At 43.7% G+C, this 14,318-nt stretch overlaps 1 protein-coding gene across 1 annotated transcript in view; it reads left to right on the forward strand.

Annotated features, from left to right (window-relative positions):
• The window catches only part of NSG2 (neuronal vesicle trafficking associated 2), a 34,874-nt gene extending 21,613 nt beyond the window's left edge, over nucleotides 1-13,261 (forward strand). The window contains exons 4-5 of the mRNA XM_071570521.1: nucleotides 9,608-9,718; nucleotides 11,325-13,261. Coding sequence (XP_071426622.1) covers nucleotides 9,608-9,718; nucleotides 11,325-11,516 — 303 coding nt within the window. The 3' untranslated portion in view covers nucleotides 11,517-13,261. The remainder of the gene's footprint in view (nucleotides 1-9,607; nucleotides 9,719-11,324) is intronic.
• Nucleotides 13,262-14,318: the final 1,057 nt, after the last annotated feature.

Below are 14,318 nucleotides of genomic sequence, written 5' to 3' on the forward strand. Positions count from 1 at the left end.
TATTAAGCCTGTTGGTTCAGATCCACAGCTAATGGAACTGGCCTCCTGCCTTTGAAGGCATCATAACCAGCTCAGTTATTCATTTTTGTTGTTTGCTTTTAAAAGAGTAGATCTTATAAGTCATTTGCAGCAATAAAGCTTCATATTTCTAATTCAAAATGGAACGGCTTTTAATTCTCAAGTTACCCAGGGGAGACTTTGCTCGCCAAGTCCTCACTTTGCCTTGTGTGAAGCACCCACATAATAAGTTTTTTAAGAGAAATGGGTGTACTGGACCATGAATGCAGACATACTATTAGCTCTATTTCCTACCCATGATGGTAGATACAGATGCTGAAATACAAGTAAATTTGTTGGCCTTCTTGAAGGAACAAACTTCCAAGTGATTTTTTTTAACCACTCAAGTGCACTGAACAAAGGTGTTTTAATTTGTGCAAGCCTGACCTTTGATTTCACTTTATTGATGCCCAGGAGACTGGGGAGTGGCAGGGGAAAAATATCATGGGCCCTGGCATATAAAGAACTTAAATTATTTTGGGCATTTTTAAATCCAGTCTTCAGTGCTTGATGGTTGATGAGGAAAATGTAAAATCAAACTATAAGAAAATGATAGGAGAGGGAAATAGAAAACAGGGCTGGAGGATAAGGACATTACATCAATACTCAAGTCTGAAAGGTTTGCTTTGAAATTTGCCCTGCCCTGTGGAAGAAGGTAATTTCACAAAGCAAACACACCTCAGCTTTTCCCCAGAGCCAACCTGATCCTTGGCCATGGGATGGTGTTGGTGTTTGGGTGGTTTTGTCCCAGAAAAAGCCAAGATTTGGGGAACATAGATGCTTGCAGCTTTGTGTGGCTGCTGCTGGAGTGTCTGTGAGTACCAGTGGGGTGTGAGCTGTGGAGCTGGACTTGGGGGTGTGTCAGGTGTCGAAAAAACCAGTAGCAGAGCGAGGAACACAACCTCAGGTGTGGTGCTGTGTGCTAATCCCTGCAGCCATTCTTGTTTAGGGCTTCTGATGCTTTCCCTGCACCAAATCCAACATGAAGGAAGAGAGAGAGGGCAAGATTTTGCATGCATGAGACTCTGCAGAGGTTGAATCTTGCAGGCAAAGGGTAGGCAAGGAGACATTTTATTGATGACTTGATTTATCTTGTATTCCTGCTAATGCATTCAGAAAAGGCCCTTGATGAGCTGAGGCATCCATGGTCATGTCCCACGTGGAGTGAATAGAGGAAATGTCACAGCCAAGGCTTTGCACAAAGCAGTGGGAAATGGCAGCATGTCCCTCTGGAGGGCTCCGAGATGCTGTTTCTGTTCACTGCAGTCCCACTAATTGCAAAACCATAGCAAATTAGTGATCTGGAAGGAAGCATCTTCTAGCATTGCTCATCTCCTGAAATGGTACATGAGGTGTTCTTAGGGCTGTGGGTTTGGGAAGAAAAGCACCTTTATAAGTACTGGTTTTGAGTCCCCCCCTTAAATTTGGGGTGTTTGCTTCTTTTCTTTTGAAGGTAGCGGAGACACAGAGATAAAATCATAGAATGGCCTGGGTTGGAAGGGACCTTAAAGATCATCTAGTTCCAGAGGGAAAGCTTATGACAGTTGAAAGAAAATAATCTTGTAGGAGGAGGGGGTAAAGACCTTAAAATGCCTCTATGGTCTGCAAAAAAAGATAATGTATTTATTTGGTGTTCCTAGAAACAAAAGTATTCCATCTCACAATACCAGCCTATTTGATGAAGGATTATTTTTATGGCATTAAATGGCAGAAAAGAAAAGCAAGCCAAACAGAGCTTTTTATTTACCTAAGTGGAAATTTACTAATATTCATTGGTGAAAGCATCCTTATTGAAAATGACATTTAGGACTTCCATAAGGAATGAGGGCTTGGAAACCAAGCCATGAATTTTCCATTCAGGGGGTTTGACTTGGCACAAAAAGACGTCATGCAGACCGCAGCTGGCACCAGACACAGTTAAAAAGATCTGAGGCTATTAGTGCCTAAACAGCCACTGAAATTATATTACATGATGGATACTGGCTAATATAATTGAGCCAGCTAGTTATTGTGTGCATAATTTAATTATTTGACAAATTGCTTAGAAACACGGTGTTCTCATTCCACACTCGTGCTGCACTCACAGTTTTACAAGGCACAGAGCAGAGGAATTGCTGGTGGGTACATGGTTATCTTGGGAAATAGATATTTCTTTTTAAGATTTACAAACTTGGAGAGGTTCACTGGTGGTATCATGGTGGGGTGGGGTGTATAGAAAAGAGTAGAGCCAACAGGGACATGGCTGGGAGAACAAACTGGCTCGGAGACAGCCAGTTCTGTTTCAAGTAGATACCGCTGAGTTGCTCAGAGCTCCATCCACCTGGCCTTGAGCATTCCAGGGATGGGGCAGCCACAGCTTCTCTGGGCAACCTGTACCAGGGCCTCACCACCATCGCAAGGAAGACTTGTTTTCCTAATATCCAATCTAAACCTACTCTCTGTCACTGTGAAGCCATTCCCCCTTGTCCTGTCCCTCCAGGTCCTTGTAAATAGTTTTTCTCCAGCTCTCTTGCAGGCTCATTTCTGGTACTGGAAGGCCACAATTAGGTCACCCCAAAGCTTCTCTTCTCCAGCCTGAACAATCCCAACTCTTTCAACCTTTCCTCACAGCAGAGCTGTTCCATCCCTCCATCTTGGTGTCTCCTCTGGACTCGCTCCAACAGCTCCATGTCCTTCCTGTGCTGCCCCCAGGACTGGGGCAGCTCTGCAGGTGGGGTCTCACCTGAGGGGGCAGAGGGGCAGAATCCCTCTCACCTGCTGCCCACACTGTGGGACCACATGTGAGATACATATCTGATCCCATCCTCATGGAAGGTGTTCATTCTTATGATGAGAATAGGAGCCAGATTGTTTTATGGTTATAAATTCTAAGATACAGGACCAAAAAACCCCACCCACCCTAAAACTTCATGTAGGAAGCTTCACAGCACTAAAATTCATCTTCCCAATGACCTGAACATCTAGATACATGACTAAGGGCATTTCTCTCTTACAAAGCATCTCCTAAAAATGCTTCTTGAGAATCTGGACACCATCTAGAATAAAGCCGTAATAATAAAGAACAAATCTTTCATCTTCTTGTACAGTACTAAGCAAATCTGGAGACCCAATTGTGTCACTTTTTCTCAGTTAGCCTTTCAAAATTTCAAAAGTGAAGCTGTTTCCAGACAATCAGCAAAATCAGCAACTTATTACAAAAACATTTTTAACAATGGGGAGTGAAACGCCATTTTTAAAGAAGTGCAGTCAAATCATTTTCACTGTCGGGATGGATCAGGCCTTGTAACAGGGTGGGCAAGGTACCACACCAGTACTGTGAGTCTGAACAGTGGGGCAGCTCTTCCTGGGGTGTATTTCAGACTCCTCATCCCCCTGCTTGATCCTTCTGAGCGTCCCATCAGCCTATGGCTCCCTTCTGCCTACATACCTAAGTTTTCTTAGAATAGCAACTTGGATTCAAATGGTGGGTTGTTCACAGTTGGATTTCATCCTGGAATACAGATGGGAGGCAGCCAGAATAGCTGGATCCAGGAGCTGGGATGTGCTCCTAGGTCTTTCACTTTAGCTGTAGCTTTCCTGATGAGATCTAATGGTGTCGATCTTACATCTGATTATCTGCTGGAAGAAGTTATGGGATAAAGGGGAGAAAATCACACTCCTGAGTCAAGGAAAAATCCTTAAAATGGACTCACACTTGTATGGATGTATATTGGGATGCCCTTGCATGATTCTGTGATTTTTTACCTTGAACACAAGTTAATTGGGTTGTCAATGGATTGAGAGGGTTCCAGGTGTGAAGGCATTGCCATAAGCTATAAAAAGAGCCTTTTTGCCAACTAGGGCTTTTGTGCTCTTCTCTGAAAGAAGCTTGACAGAATTTCTGCCACTTTTGTTCATAACAAATGTTGCCTTGTTCTTTGCCTTTCTTCTTCTACAAAGAGAAAATTAAAACCAAGAGAGTTTCTTCAACTGCATTGCCTATGAAAGGTCAGAAAATTTCCCTATATCCAGCAGCACTGAAGGTATCTTGTAGAACCAGACATGGCATCAGCAGTAGAATCCTTTCCTGACAAACTGTGATTTTGTGAAGAGGGTGAGGTTGCAGTGCAGGAATGGGCAGAGGCACCAGATGCTTCTGAGGTCCCTTATTTGTGTTACAGCTGCTGAGATTAGGAAAACTCTGCAGATCTTTTTGGGATTTTTCCATGATCTTTACCTGAGAATGAAACAGATCTCCTTCACAAAAGCACCCAACTCTACACCCTGAGAGCAACAGCTTTTCTCTGGATGCTGCTGGCCTGGCTGGTTTTCTTGTAGGCGGTCATACTTTTTCTGGTTGTGGCATCTTCCTTGCTCTGCTCGTGTTTTGAGTGTATATAACATACAGATTGGATGGTCTGAGCAACAGGAAAGGTGTCCAGAACCAAACCTTTATTTACCAGGCTTAGAAAAAAAAAAGTCATGCCACCCATTCTGATGAAAGCCCATGCTCCCTGGCCTGAGCATGGAATAGGTAATCTGTGCTGTTCCAGGCAGACTGATGGAGATTCCGTCCTCTGTATCCTGAGAATTGCTTCTCTCAGGTGGCAGGTGGAGGGTGGTTTCAAACTGCTGAGCACCTGGAGTTTGCCTGATCCACAAATGGCAGGTGGCACTTGTTGAGCTCCTCCAAAGCTGTACTGAATGCAACTCTCTTCCCCTCAAAGAAAGGGCAGCACGGTGATTTTCCAGAGGAATTTTACACACCAGAGGATAGGGCTGCTGCATGAGTATGAACAGTGATGGGTTTGAGCTTTAGCAGTGGAGCATGAGGATTGCAGTTGTACCAGACTAGCTGATCACCTCATTTAGAAACCATTTTTAGTGACTGAGAGGCAGAGTCAGAGCAATGAACACTGGAAATGTTCAAACAGTGCTTTGGGATATGGTTTAGTGGAGAACATGGTTGTGCTGGTTAATGGTTGGACTTGATGATCTCAGAGGTCTTTCCAACCTTAATAGAGAGAAACTATTTACAAGGACATGCAATGACAGGACAAGGGGGAATGGCTTCAAAACTGAGAGACTAAGAAGAAAGAGTAGTGTTAGATTAGATGTTAGGAAAAAAATCCTCCCTGCAAGAGTGGTGAGGCCCTGGCACAAGTTGCCCAGAGAAGCTGTGGCTGCCCCATCCCTGGAAGTGTTCAAGGCCAGATTGGACAGGGCTTGGAGCAACCTGGAACAGTGGAAGGTGTCCCTGCCCATGGCAGAGGGATGGAATGAGATCATCTTTGAGGTCCCTTCCAACCCAAACCATCCTATGATTCTATGAATAAGGAATAAAAATGTAAAAACCTTGCAATAGAAAAGGCTATTAAATAAATATCCTGCTGTTTGGATGTGGCTTTGTTATCTGCTTGGCTTTTAAATAAGGCTTTGCATTGTAGCAATAGAGGGAAAAAGAGAATTTTTTTGCTGAAAAAAAGTCCTGGGTAGCTGATGAAATCAAAGAGAGCAGGAAGGATGCTTCCATGGGCAGTATGAAAGCCAGGTTAGCTGGAACACCATTGCAATTAGACATATCTCCCTGGCTCAAACCTTGTGGCAACTGATGTCCTGTTGCCCAGTGAGGATGGATCTTACTATTCATCTGTACTTTTGTGATAATGCAACGTGTTCTTCATCTGTGGGGAAGGCAGGGAAGCAACCAAGCCCAGTGTGCTGCTGTTCATGGGAGGTTGATATCATCCTTCATGGATGCTAAGGGCCTCTTTCCACATTTTTGGGAGGATGGGGAGTTTTTTGGTGTGGTAATGATGTTCTCTGTTTCAGCAGACACTCCCCTCTTAAGGGAACCTTTGGGAATCATGTAAGATTTTGAGGAGAGGGCAGGCAAATCCCCCCCTTCTTTTTCCCACTCAAGCAGTCACACATGGCAGATTCATGCCTGCAGCACTTCTAGGTTTTATCTGCTCACTAAATTTTATTTCCCCTCTGTGAGTGTTTATATTGCTTAGAGACTGCCAAGGTTCATGTTAATCATAAAAAAAAGTGGAGGTTTATTAGATATTGCAGCTCTGTGATTCTTTGGTTTTTGAATGTTAATGAAGCTTTGTATGCTCTGGAATAGCCAAAGAGGTGGATCTTACCTCTGGCATGGCAAAATATCCGAGGGAGGATTTTTCTTCCCTTTCCTTTGGGTTTTAATATCTTACATGACATTTCATCCTGAGCAATTTTACACTATTTATCATCTTGTGTAATATTGTCATGCTGTAATTTTGCAAGTGTATGAAAGGCAGGAGGAGGGCGAGGATGGGCTCAATTACACCCTGGAGGGAGGGGAGGACTCCATGGAAGGACCTGTTCCTGGCACTTAATGAATCGGATGTCAGCACTTTGCCAGAGCAGAGCAACAGAACAGAGGGGAATTTATTACTTTTAGGGACTCAGTGGGCAGACAAGAGGAAAGGAACCCCTCAAATTGCAGTTCTAATGGTCATTTTCATAGGCTGTGCATGTACATGGGATTTAACAAAAGAAGGGATATTCATTCTCACTCCAGACAGCTCAGTTCTTTCTTCTGAAGGCTGAGTTTCAAGCAACATTTCTTTCTTCATTATTGCATGTTGTATTTGGGGCAGAGTAGCCAAACAGAAGACCTAAGGGTTTCTTATTTTCTGAATTTCTAGCCAGGGCTGCCCCTGAGCATTGGCTTTGGTAGAACAAGATCTATGTCTGGCTTTAGTGCCTTCAGAGTAACCTCAAAGGAGACTCATGGCTCAGTCATCATTGTGTGAGTACCCACACAGTAATGAGAGGAAGTACCAGGTCTAACACGCTCCCCTTCTAAAGAAGAATTGATGGATGTGTTTTCTATTCTCTTCCACACTGGGCTGCCAGAGCAGGGCTGTGATGACTCTTTACAGGGAGGGGCCTTTTTCCCCCACTTCTCCTGTTGGAGAGTGCTGACATTCTTAATCCACAAAATCTCTTATTTTGACTATACTTTTTCAAAGTGACTTTTAACAGGTTTTTCAGGTGTAATATGACTTCTTTCAAGGACAAGATGTCATGTGAAATTCCGTTTCCATCTCCCTTGAATCCAGCTGAGACTTATTCCTCTTCATCACCATGATAAGGGATATGACTTTCCCAGGTTGGAAACCCAAGGACTACCATAGAACCAGTCTGAAATACTTCTTTTCAACCCTTTGGGCATTGATGGACGGGAGGTGGATCCCAAATTTTCTTGGTCAGACTAGTGGAATTCCTGCAACTGTACTCCTTCTTCACCCTCTCCAGCACTCCAGGACTCTCTTACACATGTTCTCTTATGACGTGCAGCAGTAAATGCTTCTCCCTCTGCAGCTGCCTTTTGCTTAATTGACCCATTTTGCAGCAGATTAGGCCCCAAGGAGGAGGTTAATACAAGCAGTAATTCTAAAAGGCAGTTCAAGTCTTCAGTGAACTGTTCATCATTGAAAAAGCCTGTTAGACCCAATCTTCTTAGCTTTTTACGCTTTATTCTAAAATATTCTGACTTAGCAATGAACTTAGGAATCTCTCCTGCTAGACAGTCTCCACACCTTTCTCTTTCCTGAGTTTTGACCTGGACGTAGTGGGTAGGATTAAGCACCGTGCATACAGATTTACCTCCTCTCTTCCTTTTTGTCTTAAAACAAGAATTGTAACCCTGGATCTTCCAAAAACAGTCCCAATGTGCTGTGTACAGGGCAGGAGTACATCTCTCCAGGCACTTCATCTTTCTGTGGGATTGAAGAGAAGACTTTTCCTGTCCTGTAAGCAATTACAGTGGCCCCTTGAGTCCGTGCAGGATTGCATATCCCAGTGGTCCCAGAATTGCAGCTGCTGTAATAATCAAGGGGTAGAATTAGAGCAAATTTCAGTGTGAACCAATATTAAGTAATTAGTATATATTTATTAAAATATTACATCATATTATATTAATTAAAATAACATTATACTGATGATTTCTGAGATGTGGCCAGCTTACTGTTTATTAGCTACTGTTCCTGACAAGCCTGTCCACTACAATGTAGGAATTGTCACTGTTTTCTCACTTTCTACCATCACATCTACACATTAATTAAGGAACAACTTCGGCCTGTACCTTCTATTCAATTCCCTTGAACACTCATACAAGAAAATACAGAAGATTGTGACATAACTGTAACAATAACAGGGGGGGATGAAATCTGAATAACTGGATGGAGCTGAAAATGTGTGGCTTTTCCTTGCCAGGGCAGTAAATAATACTGATTGTCTTTAGTGAAGGTCGGTGCAGCCCTGATACTGGAATGGAGGCCTGATTTGAAGGATGAGCACATGCATGGAAGGGTGGCAGCATTCCTGCAGGCAGGGGCATCAGCCAGGGTCAGGTACACAGTCCCTGACACATCCTACCATTGCGGTTCTCTTGGGGGATGGATTTTGATGTGACCAGGGAAAATTTGCAGTGCTGGTCTCTGCTTGTGGTGAGAAAGTGGGATTCTGAAGCAAACAGATTGAGGCTGTGGGTAGGAAAAACATCCTGCAAAATCCATGCTGCTAGGCATCAACCTCTAATTTAGCCAGTGGAAGGGCAGAGTCATTTGTGCTGCATTTGCAGAATTACGAGATCAAGAAAGCTTTGGGGAACAGGAGAGCATGAGTACTTTATGGAGCCTTGCTCAGTCCCTAGGGAATACACAGCTCAGCAAAATCAAGAATCAAGGCCTCAGTCCAGACATTGAATAGGGCCAGAAAACTTGCTGTTGAATAAACTGTTTAGAAGGGACCTGCACGGACTGGAGAGGAGGGAGCTACAGCAAAGAATCAGAATGGTGCAGCAAGGTAACCTGCTGGGAATGAGCATAGGAGGAATATTTGAGCCCCAAAGAGGGTTTTGTGTCTGCTATCTCCAACACTACTGTCTTCTCTTAGACATGCTGTGGGATTTCCATGCTGGGTTTTGTCAGTGGTTGGGATATTGTCCTTTTACAGCTTTGAGAAATAGAGAAGGATTCTCTTTCTCCCGCCCTCCCTTCGGCAAGACACAATTTATCCATGTTGAATCACCCACAAGGCACAATGGGATGTGTGCTACAAAGGCCTCATTCTTCCTCCCTGCTCACCTACCTCTGCTCTCAGAAAAGCAGGATTTTCCATGGTTATAAGGCAGTTTATCCACACAGACCAGATCCCAGATACAGATTCTTGCTGCTAGAGGGTCCTGCTGGGCCAGTAGATGATGCCACTGGTGGAAGAGCTGAGAGCATGGGAGCACAAAGCCACTGAGGACACCAAATGCTTCATCAAAATCCATACATTTGTAAGGGGTTAAACGTAGGAATGTGCAATCCAGAAAGTCTGTAGGGGGATGGGAATGATGTGAGAATTCAGGGCTATTGGATCCAGTATTCATTCAATTACCATGCTTAGTTAAGTACTGCACAGTGCAGTGAAGGCTGCAGTCTGTTAGAATGTCTGTTCCTATAAGTCATTTAATTATGAGGTTGCTCATATGCCATTTTAACATATGTAGAGTAACATTATCCCTCTTTTGTAGGTCACTATTCTCATCAGCCTGGCTCTTGCATTCCTTGCCTGCATAGTGTTTCTTGTGGTGTACAAAGCCTTTACTTACGACCACAGTTGCCCAGATGGATTTGTTTATAAGGTAAGAAACTTCAGATGGATGAATTGCCTAAGCTAATGACAGACTCTAATTGACTACATGGTTACAGTCCAGTCTGCTTTTTTGACCAGGACAAACAGAACATTTGGCAAGAATGTGTTGAAATGGAAAAAGCGTTATGGGAAATGTGGACATGCATCTGCCTCCATCAGCTACTGTTACACTGTAATTGTTGGGATTAGCATTTGGTGAACAATACAGACAGATGTTCAGGAGCAATCCCTCATATTTGTGAATGGATTTGTTGCAGCTGGAATCCTGTGTTTGCTTCCCACACTTTCAAGTAACTGAGGTTTACTGTGTACATTTTAATGCAAAGCAAGTCCTGGAGTGCTGATATATGTGTCCTTTGTGAAAGAAATCCAGATTTGCCCATATAGTTCACTTTTAAGTGCTTTCAAGCCTCTATCAAGAACAAAGCCACGTAACAATTGCTAAAACCCCACTGCCCAGTGATTCTATATTGAATATGCTCAGAGAACTATTTGCTTGGTGTGTTGAGATTAAAAAAGAAAAATTTGCAAAATAATTCACTAACCCCTCACTGTGAATAAACTCATAAACTCACAGGAGTCTTGACCACACTGAGGATGATCTGTAGGCTGGAAAATAGAGTAAGGTGTTTGTATATTAGTCATTGTGAATTTTCACTTAGGTGTATATAAAAAGGGAGAATTGGAATTGTTTAGCCTGGAAAAGAAAAGGCTTTGGGGTGTCTTTATTGCACCTTTCCAGTACCTGAAGGAAGCCTGCAAGAAAGATGGAGAGAGACTTTATACAGCAACAAGGGGGCATGGCTGCAAACTGACAGAGACCAGGGTTAGATTGGATATTTGAAAAATATTCATTCCCTATGAGGGTGGTGAAGCCCTGGCACAAGTTGCCCAGGGAAACTGGCTGCCCCATCCCTGAAAGTGTTTCAGGCCAGGTTGAACAGGGCTTGGAGCAACCTGGGACAGTGGAAGGCCTCCCTGTCCATGGCAGAGAGCTGGAGCTGGATGATCTTTAAGATCGCTTCCAACCCAAACCATTCTGTGATTCTATCATAAAGATGAAGTTTGGACAGTCATGAATTTCAGAATCAGATTCAAACCTGCATTTCCAAACAAAGCTGGCCTGTTGGCCTGTGCCTCCTTCCATCCCTGACCAAGATGCTCGTCCCACAGGTCAGGATAAATCCCTGCAAGAGAGCAGCTCATAAGCCTCTACCTGTCCTCTGCTTCTCTGAGCGTTAATTCTGGGCTTGAATCTACAGTATATTTGATGCAGCACATGAGCAGAGCAGCTCAGCCAGCCCTGCCTGGCCCCCAGCAAGGGGCCTTAGTCTCTGTGTGTGTCAATAATGTAACAAACCAGTCATACCTTCATTTCACAGCCCGTTTCCCATCCAGGGCTGAAACCAGTCTGCCACCAGGGTTGCCAATAGCAACAGGTATTCAAGGCTCTGCCCGACTTGGTGCATTCCCAGGGCACTGAAAGGCAGCTGTAGCGAGTCTGAGTCAAACATCATCTGTGCAAACAGCTAGCCATGGGATTTTGGAAAGAGGCTGGTGGGGTCACTCTACTTCTGCTTTCTTCCCCTTCCCAGCACAAGCGGTGCATCCCGGCCTCGCTGGACGCGTACTACTCTGCACAGGATTCCAACTCCCGGGGCAGGTTCTACACTGTCATCAGCCACTACAGCATGGCCAAGCAGACCAGCTCCCGGGCCGTATCGCCCTGGATGTCCTCGGGATCTGCAAACCATGAAGCCAAGGCTGCCAAGACAGAAGGTCATTAAAGGGAAGGAGTGATGGTGGGCCAAGAGGGAGGGTGGGGGGACAACACCGTGTCTATACTGCTCTAGTTGAGCGTGCCATGCCATCAGCATGGCAGGAATAAATAAAACCCAAGTGCAGGAGTCATCTTAATGGATATTTCTTTTCGTGCATTGTTCTCGTTGATTTGTAACCGAGTCGAGCTCTTGTACAAAGGCATGTTTGATGTTGACTGTACCTTAATGATGTAAAAATATTTTTAAATCATTGCTTAACTATTTGTTAGAAAAATAAATTAAAAAACAAAAAAAGCAAATTAGGTAAACGGCCAGAGAGGATAAAAGCAGCAAAGAGAATCATGCAAAGTTTTATCATCGCTGGAAAGCTGTGACAGAGGCTCAACAGGCAGTGAAGGAAGAGCTGAAATCCTTTTGAGAGGGGGTGGAAAGAACCTGATACAAAGACATTGTGATGTGGTTTAGTTGCCAAAGGGGGAAAATTTTGCTGTCAAATTGAATTTAGTGTCAATGTTCATTTGCTGATAGAGAAATACAAACATCCCTGCCTCCCCCAGACATACACACGTGCAAACACACATGTGCCCACACCCTGTGCAGTGCCCCAAGGAAATGCAGAAGGATCTCAGCATTCCTAATGAGCCACCACAGTGCTGGTCATCCTGGCTGGGCCCTGAGGCTGAAATCCAAGTTGCTGTTTGGAGATGGAGCAGAATGGAAGCAGAGAGAGGCTGCTGTAGTGAAATCATGACCATACTTTTGAGCACAGGACTCAGTAGATGAGGACTCTACTTCTGCTCCTGGCATGGATTTCCTTCATGATCTTTGACAGTTCCATGAGGTTTCATCCTTTGGGACCTCTCTCCTGAGAGTCAGGAAGAGACAAAAAACCCTAGGATGATTTGTGGAGCTTTTCAAAAGTGGTGATAGTATAGAACAGTATTAAGCCTCTAACTTTCAGTCCCTAATTTTCCATCACCCATGAAATGGGATGTTCCAGCTTCCCTCCTTCAGCTTCAGATACTTCAGCATTTGATGTCATTTCAGGTCACTGGAGAGGAGTGGCTGTAGTTCAGAGAGTACTGGAGTCCATCAAATCTCTGCTTCCAAACACAGACCAGACCCCAAGCTTCATCCAGTCATGACCAGTATAAAAAAACATCCTCTCCCACAAATTTAGTGTAGACTGGCAGATTTTTAAAAACCTGAAGGATTCTCTTTTTTTCAGAGCTGCAAGCCTTTGCTGCAGAGCAGCTCTGCTCCTCAGGGCTACAGGCAGGGAGAGCCGAGCTGCAGGAGCAGAGTGCACAGGGTTCACATCTGACTAAGGCTGCTTTTTCAGATTTGTGGCTAGACAGGGATGGAAATTAGGAAGTGACCCCTTTTCCCCCCACATTGGGCAGTTTTGTCCTCATTGTCACATACATAGACACTAGGCAGTGTTTGAGGGCAGAACTCCTCAGTCCTAACAGGCATCATGATAAATAACTGTATAGTGTAGCTAAAAATGTAGTGCCAAATGCCATCGTCTGATTTCCTCTCCTCCCTTCCCTTTCCACCTGTAAATTCATTTCTCACTGAAAATGTACAAACCACCCCCTCCACCAACAACTCAAACTCCAGCAAAACCACTGAACAGTTTATAATTTTGTGGTGTATTTTTTGTCAGTAGGTAGCAGAGACTGAAGTATTTTTTGGTGTAATTCTTGAACTTTTCTGACGGGATTAAAATAAAGCTAGATGTGACTGAGCGTCTCTGTGGCTCCAGCAGGTTTTTTTGTCTCCTTGTGCCCTGGGCTGGGAGGTGGTGGGTGGTGGGAGGTCTGTGAAGTGCTGAGCAGAGGCTGCACCCTTGCACCAGACCCAAGGTGAATCTGGGTTTCAGGAGGCATTTTCAGAGCTTCCTATTTTCCCCTTTTTTTAACTTGATTTTTTCCCCCTATGATCCAGCCCATTTTTCAATTACAAATAGAAAAACAGTAGTTAATCTCATCTTCTACTGGTGATCTTTGGCTTTGCAGTGGACCTTCCCTTCTTTCCCATTTTAAAAGCAATGGATGATAGAAACTTTGCCTGTCTCCTTTGCCATCTGCTGCCTGTGTTGCTCCATGGGAAGGGCTGTTAGACAAAGGTGCACTGCAGGGAAGTCCAGCTGAAAAAAGCCGTAGCTGAACTTTGGAAAAGTTGGGCTCTGTATTCAAACTCTGCAGCTTGGTTTGTAACAAAACCACAACTGTATTCATTTTACGTGGTTCAGAAAGCAGATTGTATTTCCTCAAATCCTTCAACTCTTCGAAATGGAATGATACCCTGGCATTAAATTGACCCATTCCCAAAGGCTAAAGAACATTTTATAAAACCTTTGGATGGCTTTCCTTCAAAAAAAAAAATGTATTCAGAGTTGTGAAATTGAGCTACCATAGGAGAGAAATCACTGTGGTGTTACAGGTCACCACTGAGTACTTGTAAAATGTATTAAAAAGGATCCAGCACTTTGCAGGATTGAGTCATAGGATAATTTGACCATGGAGTTCTATTGCCAGTTTCCCAGTAATACTCTTAACTGTATGTTTGCTTTAATCGAAAAAACCCTAGAATCAAATAATTTGAATTAAAAGGTTCTAGCTATTATTAGATAAGTGAGTCAGTGGGGATAACCATTCCTATTTAATAAGGGAAAGATCAAAATCTGTATGGAGTAGAAGAAAAAAAATAAAGAAGACCCAAGAAAGACTCATGGGAGAGCAAAAGAAACCAAACAACTCAACTCCAGCTGCAAATTCCATTACTGTGAATGTTGTTATTACA

This window comes from Pithys albifrons, chromosome 15 (assembly GCF_047495875.1).
Source record: "Pithys albifrons albifrons isolate INPA30051 chromosome 15, PitAlb_v1, whole genome shotgun sequence".
In the NCBI taxonomy this organism is placed as follows: domain Eukaryota; kingdom Metazoa; phylum Chordata; class Aves; order Passeriformes; family Thamnophilidae; genus Pithys; species Pithys albifrons.